Genomic DNA, 25,822 nt, shown 5'->3' with positions numbered 1-25,822 from the left:
TGCCTCCGCGCTGCCTGCCCCTGCCCACTTGCCTTCCAAAGCCAGGGAAGATCAAGTCAAGCCACGGGCACACATGTGTCCCCATCCCTTTACAATGAGATGTGAATGCAGGTCTGGTTCTGGTGCCTTCTGATTATTTTTTTTTTTTTTTTGAGAAAGCAGGAGAAATAAATATAGAGAGAAAGCAGGGGAAATATATATAATTATAGAAATAAATGTTTTTCCAGGCAGTGCGGGAAAAAAAAAAAAAAAAAAAAGAAAAAAAGAAAAATCCAAAGTTCTTAGTTAGCAGAGGCTATGTGCAAAGAATGGGAACTTTTTGCAACTTACACTTTAACTGAAATGCCCAAGATAGAAGTGATTATGCAAGACAAGGTCTCCCTTTACATTTTTCATTCTTTTTTCTTTTTTTCTTTTTTTTCAAGAGTGACCTTTCAAAATGTATTTATTTATGTATTCCATTTTACATGTGCCGGGCTCGGGGTGATTCGGGACATTCTTTCATGGTTCCATCAGACACTTTGTGAAAGCTCTACCCCCTTTTCAGCCGCTTTCCTATCCTGCCTCCCCCTCTGCTTGTTTGGATACACTCAAGCTCCTGTGTGTTTGGGCTGGGGAAACAGAGCTGTTGTTTATGAGTTATCTCCAGGGCCCAGATATCCGGCAGCTTTTTCCTAGGAAGTTAACTTTACACATAAAGAGAGAACGAGAGAGGGAAAAAAAATAAGAAAATGAAGTGTGTGTGTGTGTGCTTAAGACAGAAAGGCCGGGGGGAGAAGGAGAAGAGAATGAGAGAGCTGCCCAAAAATTAAAAATCCCAACCTGCACTTCCCTCCCTAGAAAGCCTTTCCTTTTTCCTAACGAGGCTATGAAAGACGAGCCTGAGCCCAGGGAGACCAACATTTTCTTGTAAGGGAAAAGTGCGGGGGAAGGCACTGAGCGTCCATCCCCGAACATGCACAGCCGAGCTCCCGCACTGGCACACCGCAGCCATCCCATTCACTCCATCAGCCCCAAAACCCTGTGGGGATGCAAGAGCCGCTTTTTCTCCACCTTCTGAGCAGCCCCCAGGAGCCCGCTCACATTTTTAATCCGAATGAAACCAAACGTGCCTTGATTCGAAACATTCAATAACTTCCCAGGCAGGGAACATATTTTTTTCCCCCACTTGATATATTTTTCCCCTTGTGGTTTGCCTGATTATTTGCCAAATATACTTCAGCGCATTTATTAGCCGTGCCCACAGCTTCCAGACCTTTTTGTGGCTTCCAGGGAAATTCATAAATAGATCATTGGGGATGCTATAACATATTGCCTGTGTACATTACGGTCACGAGGCCTGAAACTATGAGTTCACTATTATTTCTAATAGTTACGCAAGCATTTCTCCTTCTCCCAGCTTGTGTTGTTGCGGGTGCACACTCAGCTTTGCACACTCACACCCTCTGCCATCCCCTACCTGGTGGCAGCAATGGCATGGTTGGAGACATTCAGTGCTCGGGGACAAATGACCACGCCAGGATCAAATGGTACCAGGCCCATCAGCCGAGCCACCATCAGCTCGGGTCCCCCACCACGGCACCAAGGGGGGTGGAAACACACAGGGAGCTGTCTGGGGGGCCCCAGAGAAATCCTCTTCTCCTGATATCTCCTTGGTCACTGGGAAGTGCCCATGTCCCTTGGAGAAAGCCACCATCATCGGGTCACCATGCAGGAACACTGCACAAAGGCCTCTGCCCTATCGCAAACTGGGAGAAAGCTCATTTTTGGCTTACAAAAAAGTCATGAATCTTGATTTTTTAAACCTGCTCTGCAATTTGCAATAGGAACAATCATCTGAGGCCCATGCCACATGGGAACATCCCTCTGAGCGTCCTCCCTCCCAGCCCTCTGGCATGGTGGGCCCAGATTTTGGGTCTGGCTGAGCTTCCCGTCTCCATCCTAGGCTGTGGACAAGAAGCAAAAGTTGCATAAAAAAAAATAAATTAATTAATTTTAAAAAATCAAACACGGAAACTCACCAGTCTTCTCTTGGGTTTGATCAGGGGCCGGTTCTGCCCGTTCATTTTGTGATAGAGTCCACAGGCGTTACACAAGTAGTGCCCGGTGCCATCTCTTCTCCACAGGGGGGTTGAGGTAGCCCCACAATTTACACACTCCCTGCCTTCTGGAAACAAGAGAGCACATGGATCACTTAGGGAAAGCAGAGGTGAAAGGGGATGGAGAAAGCTCCCCCCACCCCCCAAAAACCCTCCAAGAGACCTGTCTGTGCCAGACCCTGCCTGTCCTCTCCACACTCAGGATGTCGAAGCAAAGTCCTGAGGTCATGTCTGAAGGACATCCTGGGCAGAGGTGGGGGCACTCAGACCTGGTGGGGACTGATCCTGCCCACCCAATCCTCACACCCCCACACCATCAGCTGTATTGTGTTCTGTTCCCTCACCCAAATCCTAGGGCAGCTCGAGGGGCTCCCATGAAGCTCTCACTCTGGAGCCCTCCAGCAGGAAGGACGCTGAAGGATTGGTGGGTCCCCATCACCTCTGGAGTAAGGACTCCTATGGCCCTCTGATCCCCGTCTCACTATATGGACCAGAAAAACCTTGACAGGCTATAATAGGAGCCCCTGACCCTCCTGAGATACCGAAGTTTTGTCCATGAACCCCTTTCCAACATGTATGGGGACCCCAGGGTCACCCCTGGAGCATCTCCCTGGCTCGCAGGGGGTGCACGACCCAGGGAGGCTCTTCCTTTGGCCTCAGGTCAAGTCAAATCCTGAACCCCCAAAATAACCATAGATCAACAACCCAAACACCCCTCCATCTCCAGCCAATCCACAATCTCTCTGCTGATACCCGCTATTGATTTGCCATTGGTTTGCATATTGGTTTGCAATTAAGCTTTCACTGCTCAGCCGTCAGGGCTGCAGAAACCCCTCTGCCTTCCCCACTGCATGTAGAGCCTGATGGTCCAACACCAATTTGGGGGATCCCAAACGGTCCCATGCCTGTTTAAAGTCTTTTCCATCTCCTCCCCCTCCTTTTTGACACCCGTTTATCCTCTCCCTGGTTATGGGGCGTCTCCGCCAACCCACTGGCTCCCAGCACAGAGGGGATACAGATTTAGGGGATGCAGTTGTTCCTCCCAGCTACTTTCGGAGGGCTAGGTAGTCAGTTGTTGTTGTATTTCTTGCACCTAAAGACATTGGCAAGCCATCTGAGAGCTGCAGCAGACCTCGGCTGGCCGGAGCAGAGTTAACCCAGCACACAGCTCCCCACTGCCCCAGCCCGCGCTGCGTTCGAGCAAGAGGCATCCGCACCCTAACCACAAACGGCAGCCGTTCTTCCAGTACCTTTGCGCTAAAACCCTCTCTCCCCACACTCCAAAAAAAAAACTTAGAATGATTAAACAAAAAATGCAGCCGTTTCTCCCTCTTTCATCCTGCAGAAACACCCCCTCCCTCCTTTTCCTGCAGCCCTTCGCCTAGCCCCATCCCCCTTTGTCTGCGAGCTTCCCAGCTTGCTAAAATCGACTTTAAAAAGAAAAAAAAAAATAGGTGTTGCTCTCGGGGTTGGTTTATCTCAAACCGCAGATGTCTTTCTAGAAGGTAAAGTAACAGAAAGTGGCAAAAGGAAAACAAGAGGGAGGAGGAGAAAGGGGGCAAAACGGTTTGAAAATCCCGCGCAGCCGGTGCCCCGGCTGGATCTGAGGCTCGGAGGGCACCGGGCAGGGGACGAAGTCGGAGCCCGGCCCCGCAGCAGCCACCGGTCCGTGCCGGGGCCGGGAGGGAGCTGCTCCCGGTCATCCCCGGGTCGTTTTTTTTTTCCCCTCCGGTTAGCCGGGGCAGCCGCTCTGAGAGCGTTTGAGTGTCTGTCCCTCTCTTTTGTTTCACTCCATCTCTCTCTCTCTCTTGCTTTCATGTACAAAACATACAGGTCTGGGGTTTTTTGTCACTCTAACCGCATCCGGACTCTATTAAAGTTCCTGGCGCTGGATAAACAATGCAACTGTCGCGTGCAGCAGTCTGAAAATAATTGGATTAGCTCAAACATATCAGCTAAATAGAGACAGTCCCTGCTCAGACAGACAGAGTAAATGTCACCCTGGAAAAACCCTGAAAACTGATCTCATTCATGCCAGGCAACCCTGCAGCAGCCTCCACGGAAAAAAAAAAAAAAAATATATATATATATATATATATTGAGAGGGGGGAGAAAAAAAATAAGAGTTTTGACTAATCGCCCTTTGCTCTGCACACACACACGGGTTCACCCAGCACCCTTTGGTGCCCACAAATTCATAATTCCCCCTCCCCGCCGCAGCGCAGCGGAGCCGCGCAGGATGCACAGGGAGCCGGGGACCCCCCCAGCAGTCCCTCCTTGTCTTTTTCCCTAGGAGGGATGTTTCTGGGGTCCGGTCCGGGGGCACGGAGCTGGTTGGGGCCGGGGGTGAGCTCAGGGCAAATCCCGCCCCCCCCCTTCCCTCTCCATCTCCCAGCCTCCCGGCGCCGCAGGGGAAGAGGCCCTGGGCTGAGCGAGGCGGAGGGCAGGCGGGGGAAGTTGGCCGGGATTTAAGTGGCATTATTAAAATCCAGAGAGATACACTAATGCTGCGGTTCCCTCGGTTTCGCTTCCTCGTTAGACGCCGCAGCTGAGCACACACACTTTGGGGCAGCGGAGGGGGCAGGATCGGACCCGGGGCAGGAGCCCTGGAAGGGAAGGGCATCCCTCAGGCTAAATAAGGGGGGATTCGGCTCAGGGCAAGCTGTAGGGTCAGCAAGTTTCCCCTCTTTTTCATCCCACGAGTGTTTGTGCGCATCCCTCTGTGCGTGGAGGATGTGGCCGTGCACCCTCTTTGCCACCCCTATTGCTTCCTCCCCTCTCCCGAGCATCTGGGACAAAAAAAAAAAAAAAAAAAAAAAAAAAAAAAAAAAAAAAAAAAAAAAAAAAAAAAAGCCAAAAACCCTACCTGTGCTTGACCGTGCTTTCGGTCTGGATTTGCACCCGAACCCGGTAGGCGATCCTCCTAAGAGGCTACTGGGGGGAAAAAGTCCAGAGCCGTATTCTGGGACGTACGGCGGATAGGTAGTGATGGGGTGATGCGCGGAGGAGGTGGCTCCCCCTAAAGAGGCCATGCTGCTCCGAGAGTGTGACGACTCCAGCTTCATGGTGTCGGCCAGAGACACCTGATATTTGATGCATTCCTTCTCGTCCTGCCGGCTGGAGCCGGTGGAGCCGGGAGTGGAGATGGACGGATCCGGGGACACATCTTTGGGAGGGGTCGGCGGGAAGGTGAAAAGGTGCGGGCTGGAGTGGCCGGCGGATAAAGTGGAGGAGGAGGCGGGTGGGTAGACGGAGAGGGGTCCCGGCGAGCTGTGGTGGATAGAGGTTTTGGAGAAAGGGCTGAGGTTCCAGGGGGAAGCGCTGTGGTGGCTGCTCAGCGCCTTGCTCCCGTCCAGCCACGGCAGCGAACCGTGCAGCAGCGGGGGGCGGCACACCTGGCTCCCTGCGCGGAAAAAAGCACAGCAAAAAGCCGGTTACATTCCCCTTGCACCCCTATGAGCCCGTCGCGGGGGTGCCAGCCTGCACCCCCCCATCCCTTCCCCTCCTTCCCCAAAAGCTCGGCTGGATCCCGAGTGCAGGGCGAGCAAGAAAAATCGCATCTGGTGCAGACCCCTCGGCTTCCCCTCCTTTAAAATTAAACTTTTAACGCTGTCATAGCCCAGAAGTGGTCGTCCTGATCCTGCAGGACCTGGTAGCCGGGCTGGGACCCCCCTCCAAGCAGGGATGCCCTGGGACACGGAGGGGGGATATGGCCAGCCCTGCTTCACCCTCTCCCTTCCAGACAATCCCAGGCAAGTTTTGAAGGAAAGATCCCGCGTGAAATTGCCAAGCCCCTGCTGCAGAAATCATTTTTCTTAGCTGGAAAATAATTTGTCAGTCACTTCCCAAAAGCAGCCATGGGCTACAAACCCTTGGCATATTCTGGCCAAACGGAGAAGACCAGAAGATGCCCCAAAACGGAATTATAACCTTTCCAGCAGGGCTGTTAAACTTTGCATACTGCCCCAGTTTGCCCTTTTTTTTTTTTTTTTTTATCCATCAGGCTGTCCTCAAATGTTAGACAGCGTTTTTGTGACAATATGGCACACGCGGAAAGAGCCAACTGTCTGAGAAGAAACTCTCCATCCCCTTCGTATCACAAAAGACTTTTCACTTGTGTTTTAAAATACAGACCTGGATTTGGGTTAGGGGGACCACTAGATCTATCTAGATTTATGCAGTCAATTTTTTTTTTCCTTTGATTATAAATGTTCCAAAGGGATCATACCTAATATTTTAAAATAATTTCTGCCTTTGTGGAAAAAAAAAAAAAAAAAAAAAAAAAACATTCAAAGAATCAAATCTACCGAAATTCACAGCGACTTGAACAAATCGCTAGAAGCTGAAAAACACAGTTATTCACCTGGAGGAGAGCAAGTTTGTGCCTGCTAGTAAAGCTCTGAAACACAATGACATCTAGAGGTCCTTAACCTCTCTAGGTATCGTGATACGTGTGTACAGACTGCTAAATATACAGAAGGAGAGATGCAAACACAGATCTATCGAGCCACAGATAGCAAAGGAGCGGGTGCAGCATGGACACATATGTTTGCATGGGAGCCTGTGTGTGTCTAGAAGGTCTCCAAGCTACTTTTCACCGTACCAGACTTTAGTGAACAATACTGAAAGTAACTGCTCAAAAGGAAGGGAAGGTGGGTTATACGAATAGAAAGGGTCAAGATTCATTATCTTCTCCAGGAAGTAGCATAGTAAATAATATTCAGGCTAGATCAGAGAGACCGCAGTTCCACTTTCTGCTGATATATTGGGAAAAAAAAAATGAAAAGAAGAGAAAAGAAAGAAAGGACAAAGGCTGCTGATCCTTAGAAATAATTGTTTTAAATGGACTAATAGGCGAACAATGCAGTTACTGAGCGGATCCTAATGCAGCCTCGCACTCAACAAGTAGCCGAGGGCCGGGAGCAGCCCCCGGAGCCCAGCTCGCTCTTCCCACCTTCTTCGCCTTGATTTTGTGGTGATTTCCACGGCAAGCCTCAGGCTTTTTAGATTCTGCCACTTCGGAGAGGTCACCCTGTGGCTTTGGAAATCAGCGGCTGGTTGTTTCCCTCATTTTTTTATTATTATTTTCCCCCTTTCCCTAATTTTTAACCATAGAGGCAAACTCGAGCCGCGTACACTGGGTCGCTCCGATCCTTCTTAAAAAGATGGCACCAAAATTTTCATCCCTCCTCAGACCTGGGCCCCATCGGCCCCAGGTATTTTGCCTCCTCTCTAAAAGCTGTGGCCCAGGAATAAAACTCAGGCTGTGGCTCACTACCTTCCTGCAGGACAAGAAAACACAACAGGGCTGGTGTCTAACCTGGTTGCACCTCGGGATTTTTCTTCTTTCTTGTTTTCAACACGCGCCGTGGTGCGGCCCTGGGTGAATGTGCAAAACTTTCAAATCAAGCCTAACAAGCTCCCAAGGTGCAAATGAAATATCCCAAGCGTGAGGACAGCGGGGTCATTCTCACACCCCTGCTCTACAGCTTGCTTTTTTTCTCGAGATCAGCTAATCGTGCAAAAACTAAACACCGTACGAAAAGCCTGTTCGCCTAATTAGAGGAAAATACCTAAGTGAGAGAGAGGGGGAAAGAGAAAGAAAAAAGTATGACAGATGAAAGAGAAAGAGGAAGACATGGAGCAAGAGAGGGGAAAAGTGGGAGTGAGGAAAAAGGAAAAAGGAAGAGAGGAAGGAAGGAAGGGAGGAAGGAAGGAAGGGAAGTAGGAAGGGAAGAAGGAAGGAAGGAGAGATGGAGAGGAGAAAGAGAGAAAGAGAGAAAAAAATGAAAGAAGAAAAGAAGGAAAGAAGGAAAAGAGAAAGAGAAAGAAGGAAAAGAGAAAGAGAAAGAAGGAGAAGAATTAAAAAAAAAAATAGAAAGAGAAGAAAGCGGGAAAAGAAAGCGAAAAGTAGCCGGATTGGGATGCATTTCTCCCAAGCCAGCCCCCAAATCCCCCCCGTGCCGTAGTTTCCCAGGGGCTCTGCCCGCCGGCAGCCGGGGCTGCTCGGAGCCGCCGAGGGTCGGGGGGGTGGGCAGCGGGGGGCACTCACCGTGGTGGGCCGTGGGGTATCGCTGCACGGTGGCTCGCACGGAGTTGCCGTAGTACGGGGGGACGGGGTTGCCTTGTCCGTCGATGTTAAAAAGTACATCCACTTCCTCGGCGAGAGGATACTGCGTGGGGTCCATGTAGGTATGGCCAAGGGTCGGGTGGTGCGAGTCCGGGTGCTGCCCATTGAGCACGGCCGGGTGGTGGTGGCTCACCCACCGCGGCTGGTCCGTGGAGACCTCCATCTTCCGCGCTCGGTGCTCCGCCGCTGCTCTTCCTCCTCCTCCTCCTCCTCCTCCTCCTCGGCAGGGCGCGGGGGGCCGGCGGTGGGAGGGGGGGGACGGTGCGGAGACGGTGCGGAGTCGGGGAGGGGGGGGAACTGCTCGGCGAAGTCGGGGTTGTTTCTGTTTTGCTTTGGTTTTAAATCGGAGGGAGGGGGGGGTTGCGGTAATGAGCGGCCGGTTCCAAAAATAAAAGAAAAAAATAAAAATAAAGGAGGAGAAAAAAAAAAAAAAAAAAAAGTAGAAATAAAAAAAAAAAAAAAAAAAAAAAAAGAAAACAAATAAACTCAGGGAAAAAAATCTCTACGAAGTGAGATCCCCTCGGTATCTTCCGCTCTTTTGCAGATGTTTCTCTTCTTTGATCACCTGTAACGAGAAAGAGGAAAGGGAAGGAGCAGAGAGAGAGAGAGAGAGAGAGAGTGGCAGAGAGAAACGTGCTTGAGAAGCTCTGAACTTTAGCACCTGACTTTTTAGGCAGCAGCAAACCCATCCCATCCCGCGGTAGCCATCCCTGGGAAGCGCCTGCTCTGCCCTGGACCCACCTCTCCCAGCGCCTCTTTCTCTTTCGCTCTCTCCCCGCCCGGCTAGCAGCAGCTCCGGCCGCCGCAGCTCGCTTGTTTTGCCCTTTTTTTTTTTTTCCCTTTTTTTTTCTCCTTTTTTACCCCCTTTTTTTTTTTTTTTCGGTGTCGTCGCGGTCGTTTGTTTATTTGTTTGTTTGCTCAGTTTGCACCTGAGAAGCTCCGGCGGCTTAAGCCCGGTGAGAACTTGTGCCATTCGCTGCGCTGCAGCCTAGAGCCACTTTGATTGCTCATTAATTATTATGCAACCGAGAAAGGGAGGAAGAGAGGAAAAAGAGGGGGGAAAAAGAGAGGAGGGGGGTAATGTGATAGACAAGAGGGTGGGGGTGAAGGGAAGGAGCGAGGGCAAAAGGAGGGGGGAAGAAGGGGGAAAAAAAATAAAGTCGCTAAAGAAATTCCGCACAAACCTTGGTGGAGAAGCAGTATGTGACCCAGGAGGGATGAAGCTGAAAGTGCTTGATCAGATCAGATTGTGCTCGCTCGCCCTATTTTTTTTTCCCCCCAATCCCTGTGTTTTTTTTTTTTTTTTTTTTTTTTTTTTTTTTACAGGGAAGGCATTCTTTCTGAAAGGAGCAGGATGGCGCCAGCCGGCTCAGTGCTTACAGACAGCTGTGGCGAGACGCAACTTAAGGAGGTTCCAGTGTCATAAGCACGGGGGAGGCGGAGCCTGGCCCCGGCTGAGGAGGGGACCGGCGGGGCGCACCCGGAGCCTCCGCGCTGCCCCCGCCGCGCACCCGCGGGAACCCCGCGCCGGGCGGCGCAATTTCACTAACTTCTTTTTTCCCTCCCCTATTTTATTCTTTTTTTATTTATTCTCTTACTCTATTCTTTCTTATTATTTTTACTATTGAATTTTCTTTCTTTTCCTTTTTCCTCTTTTTATTTTTCTTTTTCCTTATTTGCTTTTTTCTTTTTCTATTTATTCCCTTTTCCTTTCTTTTTCTTTTTCCTTTTCTTTTTTCTTTTTCCTTTTTCTCCACTTCATTTTTTTTTTTTTTAAAGGGGTTAACTAACTTTTCCCGCTGGCCACCAAACTCTGTGAGAGGCAGGCAGTTCCCGGACGTTATGCGATGGAGTGGGGCCGCTTCCCCTCTTCCACTCCCCAGCACCTCGGGGGTCTGGAGGTTCAAGAGCGGTCGGATCCCACTCCGGGATGCGCCGGCAGGTGCAGCACCTCCGAGGGCTGGCGACCCGAAAGGCGGCCGCTTCTCTTTGCGAGGGGCTGCCGGCGGCTTTAGGGCTGCTCGCTCTGAGGATTTGCTTTTAGGATATAAACTCTGAGAAGGGAATAATACAATTTGGGGGCTTTTTTTTTTTTTTTTTTTTTCCCAGTTCTACCGGAGATGTTGGTTCTCCTGGACACCACCGGAGCCGTGCAAGGGACGTGCAGCAGGGCTTGGGACGGCTCCGCAGACCCCTTCGAGACGCACCCCCCCCCCCCCCCCCCGGTGTCCCCGCTCCGTCCCGGCCGTCCCCGGTCTCGAACCCGTGGCTCCCCACGGCGCCTCCCGCCGCCCTCAGCCAATGGGGGGCGAGCAGGAACCGGGGCGGCGGGCGCGGGCCACGCTGATTGGCTACTGCCCGCCCCCCCCTCCCGGTCGCTGCCTTGAGCCAGGGCATCCCCTAGCGGGGACGGGACGGGACCGGGCGGGACGGGACGGGACGGGGGGAGATGGGGAGGGATGGGGGGAGATGGATGGATGGAGGGGGCTGGGGGAGATGGAGGGGGCCGGGGATGGGGGGGGAGTGGGAAATGGGGGATGGAGGGGGGATATGGGGGAGAGATGGAGAGAGGAGAGAGGGAATTGGGGAGAAAGGGAGAAGGGGAGAAAGGGAGGAAGAGAGGGAGAGAAAGACGAAAAGAGAACGAGAGGAAGGGAGAAAGAGAGGAAGGGAGTAAAGGAGAACGAGAGGGGGAAAAAAAAAGAAAGAAAAAAGGGGAAAACAGAAAAAAAAAAAAAGGAAAAAGTAAAAAAAAAGAAAAGAAGAAAAATGAGAGAAACAGAGAGAGAGAAACAGAGAGAGAGAAAGAAAGAAAAGAAAAGAAAAGAAAAGAAAAGAAAAGAAAAGAAAAGAAAAGAAAAGAAAAGAAAAGAAAAGAAAAGAAAAGAAAAGAGAAAAGAGAAAAGAAAAAAAGAGAAAAGAAAATGGAAAAATGAAAGAGAATGAGAAATAATGAAAGAAAAAAAAAGAAATAATGAAAGGAAGAAAAGGAGAAATACTGAAAGAAAAAGCAGCAATTCAAAAAGTCACTCACGGGGCCGCTTTGAGCCTGCTGTGTCTCCGCACAGCGACCAGCCGGAGTCTACCCGGCTGCGGGAGGAAGCTCAGCTCCTCTCGGCACTTTTTATACGGGGGGGTCTAATTAAAACCCGGGGTTCCGCAGCGGCGGCAGCGCCTCCCGCGCACTCCGCTCCCCGCCGCTGCGCGGGGCTGCGCGGATCGGGCGGCCGGGCAAGTCCTCGGCAGATGCGCGCTTCCCTGCGCCGATTTTTAGCCCCGATTTTTCACTTGCGCTGCCGGCAGGGCCGGGGGGATCCACCCGAACGTGAGCGTGGGGCACAGAAACACCGCTGAGGTTGAATTTTCGGTTCAAGAATTAAAAATGGTCTGTATTTTTAGAGGGATATTTTTGAAAATACCGACTGGGGCAAGTAGAAAAGCCGGGGACGGGAACCAGCCGTGCGGAGGAATCGGGACAGCCCAGCCGGGCGGGAAAACGCGCCCGGTGGGGTTAGGGGCTTGTTGGGTACCGGAGGGGACAGCAGCTGGGGGGGGACAACCCAGGATAAAGGGGGAAAAAGGGGGGCGGGAAGTCCGGACCCCCCCGGCCCCGCTGCTCCCCTCGCTGCCAGGCGCCTCCAAGGCTCCGGGGGGAGCCGGGCACGGCTGGCGGCATCTCATTAGGGGGGCAGGGGGGCGTTCGGGGGCGCCCGAGATGGGGGGGAGGGGGGGGGGATGCTCACGGCCTTCCCCTTGGATTTTTAACTCGCTCCGGGCTCGACTTCCCTCTCGCTTCGGCTCTGCAGGAGCCTCTTTGCCTGATTTTATTTTTCAGGGTCCCGCGCCCCAAACCCTCCCCCTGGAGGGGGGATATTTTTTTGGACAGAAGTGGCCAGGGGAAGCCCCTCGCTTGCAAAATATTGATTTAAAGGCAAAACACAAACTCTCCGGCCCCCACCCCAGCTCTAAACGTGTTTTGTAAAGGTGAGGCCAGAGTCTCTCCCTTTATCCCTCCTCCCTGCATTTCCCCCGAGCCCGAGCCGTCCCTGCGGGTCGGGTTGGTCCACAGCCCTTCGCAGAAATCCCTTTAAAAGAAATCCCTTGGGAGGTGTTGGGGGGGGGGAGGTGGCACGGGCTGGGGGGCAGGTGAGCTGAGACCACCCCGCTCCACTGCCGCTGTTGCAGCTCCGGTACCTACAAGCGTGGGATCGCAGGAGGGGAATTTCCCTAGAGAGGTCACAAAATTGCTAAACCCTCGAGAAAATGAGCTTTTGCCCCCATCCACGGGTAGGGGAAGGTTTTTGCAGTCGCCACCTCTCAGCTGGTTGGAGGGCGAGGAGAGCTTGACGCCAGATCAAATTAGCAACATACAACAAAATGCAACGCAATGCAATAAAATAAAAGCGACGGTTGCAAGAAAAAATAAAATTAAAGCAATGAAATAAATCGGTCGCCCCAAAGCCTGCTCGGTGCCGGGGGCTGCCCCAACGGGGCGGGCAGGGGGTGGCGGGGGGGGGGGGGGGGGGGGACCCTGCTCGTCGCCTCCCCCCCGCTGCCGCAGCCCCGATTTGGGGAGGAGGGCACCCGCTTTCAGATCCGCTTTGCTCAGCCTGCCCTTGCCTTTTCCTCCCGGTTCCGCAGCCCCGATCTGTCTATCCCCTTCCCGGCCGAGGGAGAACCGTGGTGGGGAGGGCAAAAACACACACACACACCCTCCCGAAATAAATAAATAAATAAATACGTAAATAAAGCGCAAATCCATAATTTTCTCCCCTTTCCTTCCTATAACCCGTGATCCCCCTCTCTTCTTTCATTTTTTTCTTTTCCCTTTTTTTCTTTTTTCTTTATTTTTTTTCTCCTTTTTTTTCCTTTCTTTTTTCTTTTTTTTTTCTTTTTTCCAGGATCGCTGGCCTTGACCGTCCTTTTCCCAAGCTGTGGCCGCAGATCCATCACCTCGCCCCCCCACACACCCGGCAGCCCCCAGCAGGGTTTCCAGTGACAGCCCGGCGCTAATAGGATCCCTTTGTTGGAGCAATTAGCCCCAGGATCGCCCCCCCAGCCGCCCCATAAGGCTCTCGGGGGTTAATTCTGCCGGGGGAGCCGGGCTCCAGCATCCCTCCAAGCCAGGGGCTGTCTGGCTGCGTGTTGGGGGGGTTGCAATGAGGCGAACCCTGGCCCTGAAAAGTCAAAACCCATTTGACAAAAGTCCCAAAAGGAAAAATAATAATAAAACCCGGGGAGATGGGGCAGGTACCAGCCTACCTCTCCCCTAAAAGTGAGCGTTCAAAAGACACGACCCCCCCACCAACACCAACACCACCCTATTATCCCCAGGCCCTGCCGTTATAATAGGTTTTGAGGAGGTTTTATGGGGCCGGGGCTGCCCCGCTGCCTCCGGCCCCCCTCTGCTCCGTCCCCAGTGATGCCCACCCGAGACAGTGGCACCGGCGTGGGTTTCGCTGCCTTTTTTGGGGGGCGGGGACAGGCAGAAAAAGCCCCCTCCTCCCCTTTTACCCCCCCTCGCACCCTCCTTTTGGACGACAATTGACTGCAAGCGGATTAAGTTACGTTTGCCGGGCTGGGGTTTTTACAGGGTACCAGAATAGTACAGGTAAAGCTGTACAAACAGCCGGGAGCTACGAATCGGAGGGTTATGGAGAGGACACGGCCCAGGGCAGAGCTCCCAAGATTTTTTTGCCTTGCTCTCTACCGAGGGAATGGGGTCGGGGAGGGAAAGGCGCTGCCCCACATCCATCGCCCCCTCCCGGGGCACGCAGTCGGGACCAGCCCGGTGTGCGGGGAGCTGCTGAGATAAGGCCGGCTTAAACAAAGACGGGGAGAGGAGGGAATGGTTCTTTTTTATCCTCTCTCTTCTTCTTCTTTTTATTTTTTTCCCCCTCCGTCAATCAGGCAAGGAATTGTGATCTCTTCCCCCAACGCCACCCTCTCTCTAGCAGGATAAACGAACCACAAGCCAGCAATAAATAATAATAATAATAATAATAATAATAATAATAATAATAGAAAGTCCTACAGAAAAACAGAGATACTAGACTGACATTTCTCTCTCTCTTCTTTCAAGGCAGCTTGTCCCCCTGAGCCTTCCCCTCCGCTTCGAAACCAGCCACATGTGTGTTTTTTTTTCTTATTTATTCTTTTTTTTCTTTTCTAAATGCACATATGTGTATGTTTCCGTTCGCTTCTAATAATTCATTTATCTCCCTTTCGTGCAGATCGGGAGGAAGCAGACACACGCACACACACGCACACAAAGAAATGCCGAGCCATGCAAATCGAGCGAGAGCACAAATCAACTTCTGATTACATCGGCTCCAATTTTTCCTCCCTTCGTGCAACACAGCAGAAGCACACATTTTTATTTTTTTTTTCAGCGCAAATGATGCTATGTGATGAGGAGGGAGGAAGGGGGCGGGGGGGGGGGGGGGGAAACCCTGCTCTGCCGAAGAACAGAAATTCGAAGAATTAAAACTGGGAGGAGAGAGAAACCGGGACTTTTCTTTCCCCTCCTCCCCCCCTCCTTTGAAGCTGAGAGGAGGGCTACTGCCCCGGGACACTGCAGGAGTTTAAAAAAAAAAAAAAAATAGAAAAAAAAATCTGAGAAAGATCAAAAACCGGCTCCGCAAGTCCCAGCGGCGACCTCTCCCCCCGCCGCATTCCCCAAAGCGCGCGGCGCAAACCCGGAGCGGAGCCGGGCGAGGCGGCGGGGGGGACCCGGGGGGGTCCCGGGTGGTGGCCCTGTCACCCCCGCTGCCTGTCCCTGTCCTGCTCCGGGACGGGAGGCAGAGCCCAGCTCCCTTCCTTCCTTCCCTCCCCATTTCCCTGCTTCTTTTTCCCGCAGCGCAGCCCCGGCTTCAAGCTCAGCACGGTAAGTCCCTTTTTTCCCCCTTTTTTATTTTTTATCTTTTCCCCCTCCCGTCTTTTCTCGGAGGGGTGGCTGGAAAAGGGGTTCCACCTTTCTCTCTTTCTCTCTTTTTATTCTCCTCTCCCAGCTCCTTTCTTTTTTCTTCTCCTCCCGCTCCAAGCCCCGCGAAGAGCATCCGCGGGCACCGCTCCCCCCGGCACGGCGCTGGGGTCGGGCACCGCTTCCGAGAGGTTCCGGCAGATAAAAAACAATAAAAAAATAAAAGAGACGGGGAAGGAGAGGGAGAAAAAAAAAAAAAAGAGAGAGAGAGAGAGACAGAGAAGAAATACTTCAAATCCCACCCCAAAAAAATCCGGTGAGGTTAAGGAAATGCACATTACCAGCCAAAAAAAAAAAAAAAAAAGGAGCGGGGGGGAGGAAGGAAAAAAAAAAGAAAATGAGCCACCGTATTTCCCCGCTGCTGAGGCTTTAAGCAAATGATCTCCCTACAATAATCAGCCGGCGGCTCCCAGCGCCGGGGATGCGCGTCCCGGGGCGGGGAAGGGGCTCTCGCTTTGCTCGCCTCGGTTTTGCCTCCCAGGAGCGTTTTAGGAAATAGATGTGAAGGTGAACTGAACCGGTTTCCACGCAGCCCGTGGAAAAGGTGAGGCTGCCGTCGGGTTTAATGACTTTTGGGGTTCTTTTCTTCCCCCATAAACCCCAAACCCTGGGATTTACGATGAAGCAGAACACCCAAATTGACGTGAGAAGAGGCGGCGGAATTAACACCGGCTCCTTGCCGAGGTGGAGGGACATATCCTGACCTCCCGGCACCCAAACCGGAGTGATTTGCTCCGGGAACAGCCCGGCTGCCGCTAGCTCAGAGCAGTCCTCGCGCCCCCCGCACCCCCAAACCAAACCTCCCCTGTCCACAGCCCCCCGGCCCTAACCCGCTCCGTAAATGTAGGGCTCGCATTTGGTGTCCCAAGCTCCCAAATTCAAATTGGAGGGAGGGGGACACACGTCTGCCCCGATTTTGCACTCCTTGCTGCTGTAAAGGGGTCTCATCCCTAATTCCTCTGGGGGTGCTGTCCCCTAGAGGTGTCCTTATAGGCACCTTTCCGTCCTGGGGGCCGAGCAGAGCGCCCAGGCAAGCTGCGGGGAAGCAATTTCTCCTCGTAAAAACCCCCTGAAATTAAAACACCCCCTTCGGCTCCGTTAAAAATAATAATAAAAAAATAAAAAACATTTTTTTATTTTTATTTTTATTCCCGGGGAGAATGAATGAAGCGCTTTGCCCCAGCCGGGAACAAAGTGCCGGTGGGGTGCCCTACCCTCTCCCCCCTTCCTCACCAAACACTCTTTTGCTCCTCTCCCTCTGTCCCCTCTGTCCCCAGGCTGCCAGGACCCACCGTGCCCGCCTCTGCCTGCCCAGGTGGCCGGGGATGCCGAGCCCCGGCTCCGCACCTGCGGCCCATAAATAATGGGGAAAACAAGCAGGGCCGGCGGTTATTAATTAGCCGGTTTCATTAAAATCCGTCCCCCAGAGCCCTCTGCCTGCGCACGGACACGCGAAGGTAAGAGGAGAGAGATGGATGCGCACACGCATTTTTTTTCCCCTATTTTAAAGGCGCTCGGTGACAGCCTGCGCGCATTTTTGGACAGCCCAGGCTCCCTGCTGCCCCTGGGCAGGACGGTGGCACATTTCCTACAAGGGGAGGATGGAGGAGAGAGACCTGAAGCCGGGAGAAAAGGGAAAATCAGCCTTTAGCTTTTGGGCACCCAAAAGCCATTTCCCCGGTGGCATTGGGGACAGGGAACCGGGGGGGTATTCGCGGAGATGTGGGGTGCGGGCCCGGAGCAGAGCCATCCTCCTCCTCACCTCCTCCTGAAGCCGGGCTAGGCATGATTTGGGCTGGCGAGGTATAAAACAAGGGAGATCTGCGGAAAGGAGACGCGGGGGAGCTCGCCCTAATTACATCCTATTAGAAGCATGTATATTTGTTGTGTATTATATACCTTTGTTTAAATACATAGCGTTAAATATATAGCCTATAGGGCGCACACACGGCACGGATCGCCCAAAATCGGGTCCCGGGTGGGGAGAATTACGCGTGGGGACAGCGCGGAGAGGCGCGCAGCGCTTTGGGAAGGGGGGCTGCGCGGCTGCACCTCTGTTTTTTTTTTAATCCCCATAAAAAAGCCGAAATGGGGCACGGCAAGGCCCCTGCTACCCCCCTCCCCGTACCGAGGTTAATATTGCACGGGCAGGGCTGACAGCGCCGTGCCCCATTGCGTGCCCCCCCCCCCCCCCAGCCCCAACCGTCCTCACCCCAGCAGCCAGGGGCAGCCCAGCTCCTTCTCTCTTCCTAAATTTCTCGTCCCTCCCGGGCCGGGGGTGCCTTTCCCCAAGGTCACCGGGCAAATCCACCCCTCCTTGCACACCCCCAGCAATAAGAGGCGGGGGGGGGGGGCCGGCTCGGGTTGAGTTTCAGCCGGCGGCTGCTGCCCTTTGAGCCCAGCTCCCCTCCTAATTCCCTCCACGTGGAGAAGGAGCAAAAGGAGGAGGCGAAGGGGTGAAAAATAAAAAAAGAGAAGAGAGGGATAGGGAGGCCGGGGTGGGGGTTGGGGGGGGGGGGGGGATACGGATGCACTGACCTGGGCAGATGCTTTTTATTTTGTCCTGCTCCGCTGGAGCTCTCAGCGCAGGAGTGCGGGAGGAGCGGAGCGGCGGCTGCTGGCATGGCGCAAGCTCCCACCCGGGGGGAAAACCTGGGGGAGCCGCATCCTCCAAACGCCCACCCTGCCCTCCTCCTCCTCCTCCTCCTCCTCCTCCTCAGGGCTGGGCTGAAGAGCAGAGCTCTTCCGGGTTGGGAAAGGGCAGAGAAAGAGGGAGAGAAATATGATGGGCTATTTCTCTGCACACCCAGCCCGGCTAAATCACAGGGGGCGGGCCGGGGAAAGTGGGGGGGGGGGGGGGGGGGGGGCGAGCCGGGTCCTTGGGGCTCGCAGAGGTGTGAGCGTGATGAAACCCGTCCCGGCAGCGGCTGTCACTGCCGGGAGCCTGCAGAGCCTGGCGAGAGAGAGAGGGGGGAAAAAAAAAATTTAATTGTGCCTCTGATGGTGCAAATAGCACCGGAGCGAGCCCACGGCTGCACCGAGAGCTTTCGAGGAAAAGCGGTGACATTGGGGGGGGGGGGGGCTGAGCCTGCCCTGCTGCCCCCCTCCTCCTCGGGAGGGAATTATATCGGGCCATTATTATTATTATTATTTATTATTATTATATGTGTATAGGGGTACGTGATCCGCGCAGAAAAAAATAAATCCCCACGCGCGCCTTGGCACACCTGGCGGGTATCTCTCTCCCCAGTGTCCGTCTGTTCTTCCAGGGCTGACCCCAGCGCCAAATTTCCATCCTTCCCTCCCTGCTGCCCCTCTCCCCACGGAGAACAGCCCCGTACCCCAAAGCTGGGGCATGTTTTCCCTACCCCCTATGGGGGAAAGCAACCGCCGCCCCCCCCCCCCCCCCCCCCGAGCTGCTGTGGGTTCGGGGGAGAAACCCCCATGTCCCTGCATTAAGCAACCCCCCCTCGGCGTTTCCCCGTATTTCCGCCGGGGGGGTGCTGGACTTTTCCCTCTTTCCCTCAGCCGAGAGGCTGAAAAATCCCATTTTTGCCCATTTCGCTTTAAAATAAATACCCCCCAACCTTCCTGCAGCCCTCCCCGGGAGTCCTGCCGTGTGCTGGAGAAAAAAGGGGAAAAAAACGTCGGATTTGCTCGCTGGAAAACTTGCCCGAGGTTTAGTGGTGCTGGTTTTTCCTACTGAAGGTCGGTGCCTTTGGCTTCCTTCCCCCCCCCCCGGCGGGGGGGTGTAGCCGGGGAGAGGCGGAGGAGCCCCCGAAGAGGAGCCTGGAGGGGATGTCGTGGGGGAAAACGTGTCCGGAGGGGCCAGGCTGTTCTGGAGGGTGGGCAGAGCCTGCCCAGCATCAGAGAGAAAGTGGGGAGGGGGAGAAAGTGGGGTGAGCCCCCCCTCATATTTAATATCACCCCCCCCCGCCACCGCTGGAGTGAAAAGTTACCGAAACGGGGTGAAAAATAATCACTTAGGGAAAAAATATAACATAAATATATAGATATATACAGATATAGATATATACACACTCCGAGTCCGGGAAGGATTTTTTTTTTTTTTAATTTTCCTGCTGACGCTGGGAGTTCGCTATCTCCGCTTCCAGAGTGACTCTGTAAGGTGAAAGGTAACGCGATCGCCTCCCAATTCTATCTTTAGAAAACACATTCAATTAAGGTAATAACTTGGGGCTCATTAGGGAGCCGAAGGGAGCCCTCCCGCAGCCAAACGCCGCTGGAAGAGGCTCGGACACCCGACGGCACGGGGAGGGTTGAGCCCTCAGCCCACGAGTGGGGTTTTATTACGAAAAACCCTTCCCAAAGGAGTGTTTTGGAGCCACGATGCTGTGTTTGGCAGCGAAAGGAGTGGAGAAGCCGGGGCTAAAATCGTACCAATAAAGAAATAAATAAGTCGGGGAAAAAAAAAAAAAAAAAAAAAGGAAAAGAAAGAAAGAAAAAAAAAAGAAATAGGAATGCGGCTTAAATCACTCGGGGTGTGTGTTCCCCATCAGCGGGCAGGGAAAATCCCTGGGAAATCTGCTCGCCGCGATTTGCGCTCCCCCACATCGAGCTGCAAGAGGGGAGGCGATACCGGCGAGGAAGACGATGCTGCCGGCTCCTTCCCAAAACGCACCGAGAAAAAATAAAAATAAACAAAAATAAATCAATAAAAGGAGGGAGGGAGCTGGATCTCGGAGGTCTGAGCACAGAGGGGGAACGAAAAATCAAGGATCCTCGTGGAGAAGACACATGGGAAGAGCAAGGAGATGGAGTCCCTGCGCTGTCGTCTCCTTATTTCTTATTTCCCCGGCTGGGGCTTGCTGGGAGGGGGGTGACCAAGGGAGGAGAGGGAATATGGGCACAGACGCAGGCGCGTCCAGGCACGTCTACACACATATATCCTCATATATCCCCATATATATCCATATATCCTCATATATCCCCATATATATACATATATCCCCATATATCCTCATATATCCCCATATATATACATATATCCCCATATATCCCCATATGTACCCATACCCACGCACCCACGCACACCCCCACCCGCCTCCACTCACCCCCTCGCCATCACCCCCGCCCCGGGCCGGTCATTCCCAGCTCGGAGGGCTGGCGATTCACAGGTTAAACATAACTAATGAGGCTTTAAACGGCACCCGGGGTTTATCAGAAATATCGCAGCCCTTCCCCGGTGCCTGCAGTTTAGCTTCCCGGTGAAGCGCCGGCTAGATGGCCAGAAGTCATTTAAATAACTGAACAGCCGCACATCTACGGTGTGGGCGTCGTGTTTGCCAAATAAAGGGGGATGCTGTGATTCCCCCAGCCTGTGTGGCTGAGCACACCTCTCGCTCGCCTCTTGGCACCCGTTTTTCCGGCCAGCCATGGAAAGAAATACCTCCGCACACACACACACAATCGATTTCGGCTCCGCCTGAGCCCAGATTCGCAGTCGGACCCTCCATAAAGACGGTCCCATCCATACGGTATTGGTCCCCAGAAGAGCTCGGCCGGCTGCAGAAAGGAGCTTGGGGATGGTTTATTCGCTATAATTCAACTGCCGAGCCTGCTCCGGGAAGAAACCCCCCCCTCCTGGGCCCCCACCCCGGAGAAAAGTTGCCCATATAATCAATAACGTCCCCCCTCCAGGTGTGAAATCCCAGCCCCACGGAGGTTATTTTTTTAATATCCTCGCCTCGATCCCCCCTGCCGAGGAAGGGGGGAGAAAGCCCCCACCGGCTCGATCTCCCCAAATCGGCCGGCTTGGCATTGATCCTGGGCTTTGTGTGCGCGGAGTATATTCGCTTGAAAACGATTTCCATTCAACGCAGCATCCTACAGCGGTGCGATCGACCCGGGGACTTGGTGCCAGCTCGGGGAGGGGGAGCGGGGCTGGAGGGGGGGGGGGGGGGTCGCAAATTAAAATAATTCCCCCCCCCCTCCATCGCCCCCGATCTGCCTTTACCCAAAGCGGAGGGTTGGAAATAAAGTCAACCCCAGAGCCCAGCAAATAGCCACAACTACAAATTCCTATCAATTACGGCCAAGGTGCAAAATATATTTATAAAAATATATAAAGCACGTGGAATTGGGGAATTTTAATTAAATCTTACTGCGGCTCTAACAACATCGAAGTGATATTTCATTCGGAGCCCGCCTCTTGCTTGTGTTTTATAGCGTTTTCTTGCCTCTGACTTTATTTAAAATATTAGACGAGGTACAGAATTATAAATGACTCTTTCCTTATCTGTGCTGCTCACATATCCAGGATCAGAGGAGCTGATTAAGAAAGAAGTCAGAGGCAACGTTGGATTCATAATGATTCGGAATAATGAATCCTTATCTCTGCTTTCCAGATTATCACCCTTTCAGCTCCCAATGTTTTGTTACATGGGATAATTTATTGCATCTAATACATCACAATGAATCTGATGGCGGAAAGCGATGGGCAACGTTGGGGAAAAAAAAAAAAAAAAAAAGGGGGGGGGGTCCTTATTTTAGTTTAGTTTTATCCTGGGGGCAGCGAAAAGGATTTTTTTTTTTTAATAGGGAAAATATAAGGTAGATCTGATAATAACAATAATAATAAAAAGAAGTTGGGGAGCGGGGGACACGGGGCGCTTTAATTAGTGTGTCACTTTCAGGCTGAAATTAAGAAAATCGACCGGAGCTGCTTCTCTCGGAGGCTGCGAGATCCTAATTTTACATGATTTATTTTTTATTTAAGTGGGAGATAATGCATCATAAACATTGAATAAAGCACGGAGCCGGGTTAAGATAAAACACAATTTGCATCTCTTTTTTTTTTTTTTTAATGTGTCTGCGTGTGTAAGGGAGGGCTGCCAATAATGTTCAATTTTCTCCCCGCCCCATTGCCAAATAAATACATGCATAGCAAAAAATCGATAAGATTTCTGCTAGGAATCTCTCCCCTGTCTCTCCCCCTCTGTCTGCCTCTTTTTTTTTTTTTTTTTTTTTTTAAAAGGCATTTCTCATAAACTGGAGAAACTCCGCGGGTTGCTTTGTATGCAAATTAACGCTGCTCTGTGTTTCGGGCTGCAGAAATGGAAAGGGGCATCCACCTGAAATTATTGATATTGGTGCAGGCGTGTGCCTGAAGAGGGGGGAGATCTGCTGATATTTTGCTGGATTTGAACGCATTCGTTTGAATCCTTGAAGGGACCGAGCAGGCGGTGGCTGCCTCCTCACGTGCGCAAGGAAGGGATGCGAATCAAACCTTTCCTGCCGCCGTTATCCCTTTCTCTGCCCTTTTTGGGGTTAGGGGAATCCCAAAGCAAGAGGAACTCATCCCCAAAGTTCCGCCTTGGTCTCAGTCAATACGGACTCAAGGCACCCCAAAACCCTGCCGAGGCGCTTGGGGATGATTATCCACGGAGCATCCCTGCCTTTTCATTTCTGGGGCAGCACCGGAGAGAAAATGGTGTCGAAAACCCAATTCGTGCTCGAGCTGCGCCTCGCTTTTGCTTTTATATATACGATATAGATATAATATAGATATTCCCTTATGCCAGGCAATCCTGATGCTAAAATTTCCGGGGACAGGTGCTGCCAGACTTCCTCTGCCTGGTTTAAGTTTCCCTGGCTCCCCCTCATCCCTTCTTGCCTCTCCCGGCACAGGGACAGTGTTTAATCATTAACCGGCTCTATTATTTATTTTTTTTGTCTTTCCAGGAAGCGGGAGACGCTTCTGAAAAAGGGTTGCAAAACAACTTGTTTTCCCCTTTGCCTACGGGGGATGCTCCCTTCCGAGGGGGCTTGGGTGGGGGCAGCTCCCCCGCCGCCGGGGGGGCGCGGTGCAGATGCCCGCCTGCCTGCTGGAGGTTCCCGTTTTTCCACGCAAAATCCCACCCGAACGGCAATCTCGGGTCCCCCACCAACCCTCCGTGCAATATTTGTCGAGGAATTTCGAGTGTCAGTTATAACGCTGATTTTTGATCCCCCAATTTGAAGCGCAGATGGGTTGATGGGGATATACGGATATATATATATATATATATATATCATGTCGGCTCGCACTTAGATGAATTTATTGGACCAATTCCCACCCTCAGCTGAACATTCAATATTCCAGCATTATCTCCGCACTTAAACTCGCTTTCTCCATTGCTCTGCCAAGATAAATTTGCATAATATTTGCAGTTGTAATTAGCTGATGAACATCTCCCAGCCTTCCCCTTTGTTTTCCGGGCGTTTGGTCTTCAATTGATGCCACTTTTGATCTTTAATATTACAGTATCCCGACAGAGCATTTTATATCTTATCTGCGGCGCATGAAAGTCGCGCAGAAAGGGAGCGAGGAAAGTGGGGAGAAAAGGAGAGGGAGGACAAGGCGCTGAACGAGGCTGAACTAATCGGAGTTTCGAAAGGTTGCTTCAGATGCCTGGATCCGCAGTTACGGGGCAAAGGCGATAAATGTTGAATTAGAGCCACTTAAAATAACGTAGGGCTTGCTCAGGTGAGGCACCGGCAGCATCTCTGCAGCCCATGCGGGCACCTGGAGGGGGGGGGACAGGGGGTTTGGGGACCCCTTTGCCAACAGGCTGAGGAGCCCGGTGGACTTTCGGGGACTGGAGCAGCAAAGTTTATTTTATTTTATTTTATTGGGGGGGGAGAAGGATGCTTTTCTTCACCCGGCAATTGCTTCGGGAGCAGCCCCCCCTCGAAGCATCTCGAGTGAGCGGCCCCCTCCCGGTCCCCGTCCCCCCCCCCCCCCCCCTCCCTCCAGGGTCACCTCCGCTCGCAGAGCCGGGACTAAAGGATGTTATCACGTCGGGAGGGTTATTAAACCGCTAATGAATGAGTGTCTGTGAGCCTCTGGACGGGCTGGAGAGACTGCGGGAGGGGGGCCGGGGGGGAGAGGAGGCAGAAAGGCTCGATCTTCATGCCAATCTCTGGAACAAATAGCTAACATTTAACGTTTACACCCTGCTTGGCGACGAACTGGCGCTCCACGGACCCCTGATCCAGGCTAAAATGTCCAGAGAGCCTTTGGAGAGAACAAGTTCCTGGCTATCAGGTTCTTCTGATCTCTCTCCTCCTTTCATAGGGCTTTGGTTTCAGACTGGACTTGTCCAATGTCTGCTTTACCGCTGCGCGCTCCTAAATGAGTGTCAAGGAGGCGAATATCAAATAGCAGCGAGGTCAAGGCGATTTGGTTAACCGTTGGCTGGGCTGGTGGCTTTAAACTTGGGGGGGAGGCTGGGGGAGGGAAGGAGAAGGGCACAGGGGGGATAAACCCCGGGGAAAAGCAAGGGACGGGGGCTGGGGAGGGATGGGGAACTTGGGCAGCCCCTTAAAAAAGAGTCAGGGATGAGGGGATGCATGGCCATGGGGTTTCCTGCTGGTCCTGGCCAGGGTGAGGGTGTCCTTGGCTATCAGTGTCTGGTTTGGGGAGCATTTGGGACGTTTGGGTGGCACCCGTGTTTCAGTTCAATCCCAGTCAGTGCATCCCAAATGAGTGGGTGCAGCTGTGGGTGTTCGAAACTCCTGGGGAAGATGTGGGGGGATTTTGGGGGTGTAGGGGATACATGGAGGAGGAATGCAAGGAGACATGCACCTTTGCACAAAAAGGTGCATTAGGGCAGGGCTGGGGGAGATGGCTGTGTAACTGGCAGTAGGTTTGTGGTCCTGGGGTGGGTTCATGGTCCTGGGGTGGGTTTATGGTCCTGGGGGTGATGCAGGGGGCACGTATTTTTGGAGGGAGGGGGCTGAGGGAGACACCCTGGGTTTCTGTGCATGAGCAGGAGAAGGGGCTGCATGGCAATGTTTAGTGGGGGTACATCAGGATGGGGGCAGAGGAAGACCCCGTGCATGTAGGGGACATACAAGGATGGCTGGGAAGCCAAAGCCTGAGCTGTGCATGGGGTGCAGGATGAGCTGGACATGGGACACATGAGGACTGGCACCCACACCTGGCAGGGAAGTGATGGGTGCCTGCAGCGTAGGAGCCAAGGAGGAATTTTGCTTTCACTGTGATTATCGTTTGCTTAAAAAAATAAATAAATAGAGAGAGAGAATTTCCTGGAAGAGAAAGTTTTCTATTACTGAGGTGGCCAATGAACAGAACAAACACTGAGGCCTTTTCCAGGCACAGCGACGAGCCCACAGAAGCCCTCCCCTCGCAGCAATCCCATTTCACTCCCGCCGTTAGCAGAAAACTCGCTCGGGTCCCAGGTAATGTAAAGCTCGTCGGCCGAGTCAAGGCAAACAATCGCCATAGGAAATGTGTGCACAGCCACACACGGCTGAGCAGCGCCAGGGGTTGTAACTACCAGGGAGGCTGCAATATCTACAACCCCGAGGTGGTTCAGCGTGGGTCTGCTTCCCATGCCCTTGACCTACATGTCGCAAGAATGCGAAAATGGCATGAGAGATTCAGGTGATGCCAAGGAGGTCCTCGGTCCAAAGTCATCCTCGATGTATCACCCAGCTTTTGTATTTAGAGTGTGTAATAGCGGAGCTGTTTCTCCTTATTTTTATTTCTTATTTTTATTTTTTATTCTGAAGGTTTTAATTTGCTCAGCACGGGGCCAAGCACTGTATGGGCAGCAGTGCAGATGCATGTCCCTATGGAGAGCT

At 52.6% G+C, this 25,822-nt stretch overlaps 1 protein-coding gene and 1 long non-coding RNA gene across 11 annotated transcripts in view; one reads left to right on the top strand and one right to left on the bottom strand.

Moving 5' to 3' along the window:
* GATA3 (GATA binding protein 3) overlaps positions 1–18,023 on the bottom strand; it is a 28,476-nt gene extending 10,453 nt beyond the window's left edge. Inside the window, exons 1-4 of one of the 9 annotated variants that reach the window (XM_040546722.1) lie at positions 17,750–18,023; positions 8,152–8,794; positions 4,966–5,502; positions 2,022–2,167 (exon numbers count right to left, since the gene is read on the bottom strand). In XM_040546722.1, the coding sequence (XP_040402656.1) occupies positions 2,022–2,167; positions 4,966–5,502; positions 8,152–8,392 (924 nt within the window). In that variant the 5' untranslated portion in view covers positions 8,393–8,794; positions 17,750–18,023. Of the gene's footprint in view, positions 1–2,021; positions 2,168–4,965; positions 5,503–8,151; positions 8,795–8,970; positions 9,271–9,413; positions 9,431–11,263; positions 11,344–17,749 lie in introns of those variants that run through there. The other 8 variants (XM_040546756.1, XM_040546739.1, XM_040546775.1 and 5 more) reach the window with 8 other exon arrangements.
* Positions 14,375–19,197, top strand: LOC121064772. Of its 2 annotated transcripts, none has more exons than XR_005816675.1 (3): positions 14,375–15,115; positions 16,489–16,668; positions 18,920–19,197. It is a non-coding gene; the product is annotated as an uncharacterized LOC121064772 (long non-coding RNA). The 2 variants fall into 2 exon arrangements; XR_005816674.1 differs by having other exon boundaries at positions 18,809–19,197.
* The last annotated feature ends 6,625 nt before the right edge of the window (positions 19,198–25,822 follow it).

Source organism: Cygnus olor, chromosome 1 (genome assembly GCF_009769625.2).
Source record: "Cygnus olor isolate bCygOlo1 chromosome 1, bCygOlo1.pri.v2, whole genome shotgun sequence".
Classification (NCBI taxonomy): Eukaryota; Metazoa; Chordata; class Aves; order Anseriformes; family Anatidae; genus Cygnus; species Cygnus olor.
Note: the sequence above shows the minus strand (reverse complement) of the source record. Positions and strands in the feature narration are given on the sequence as shown.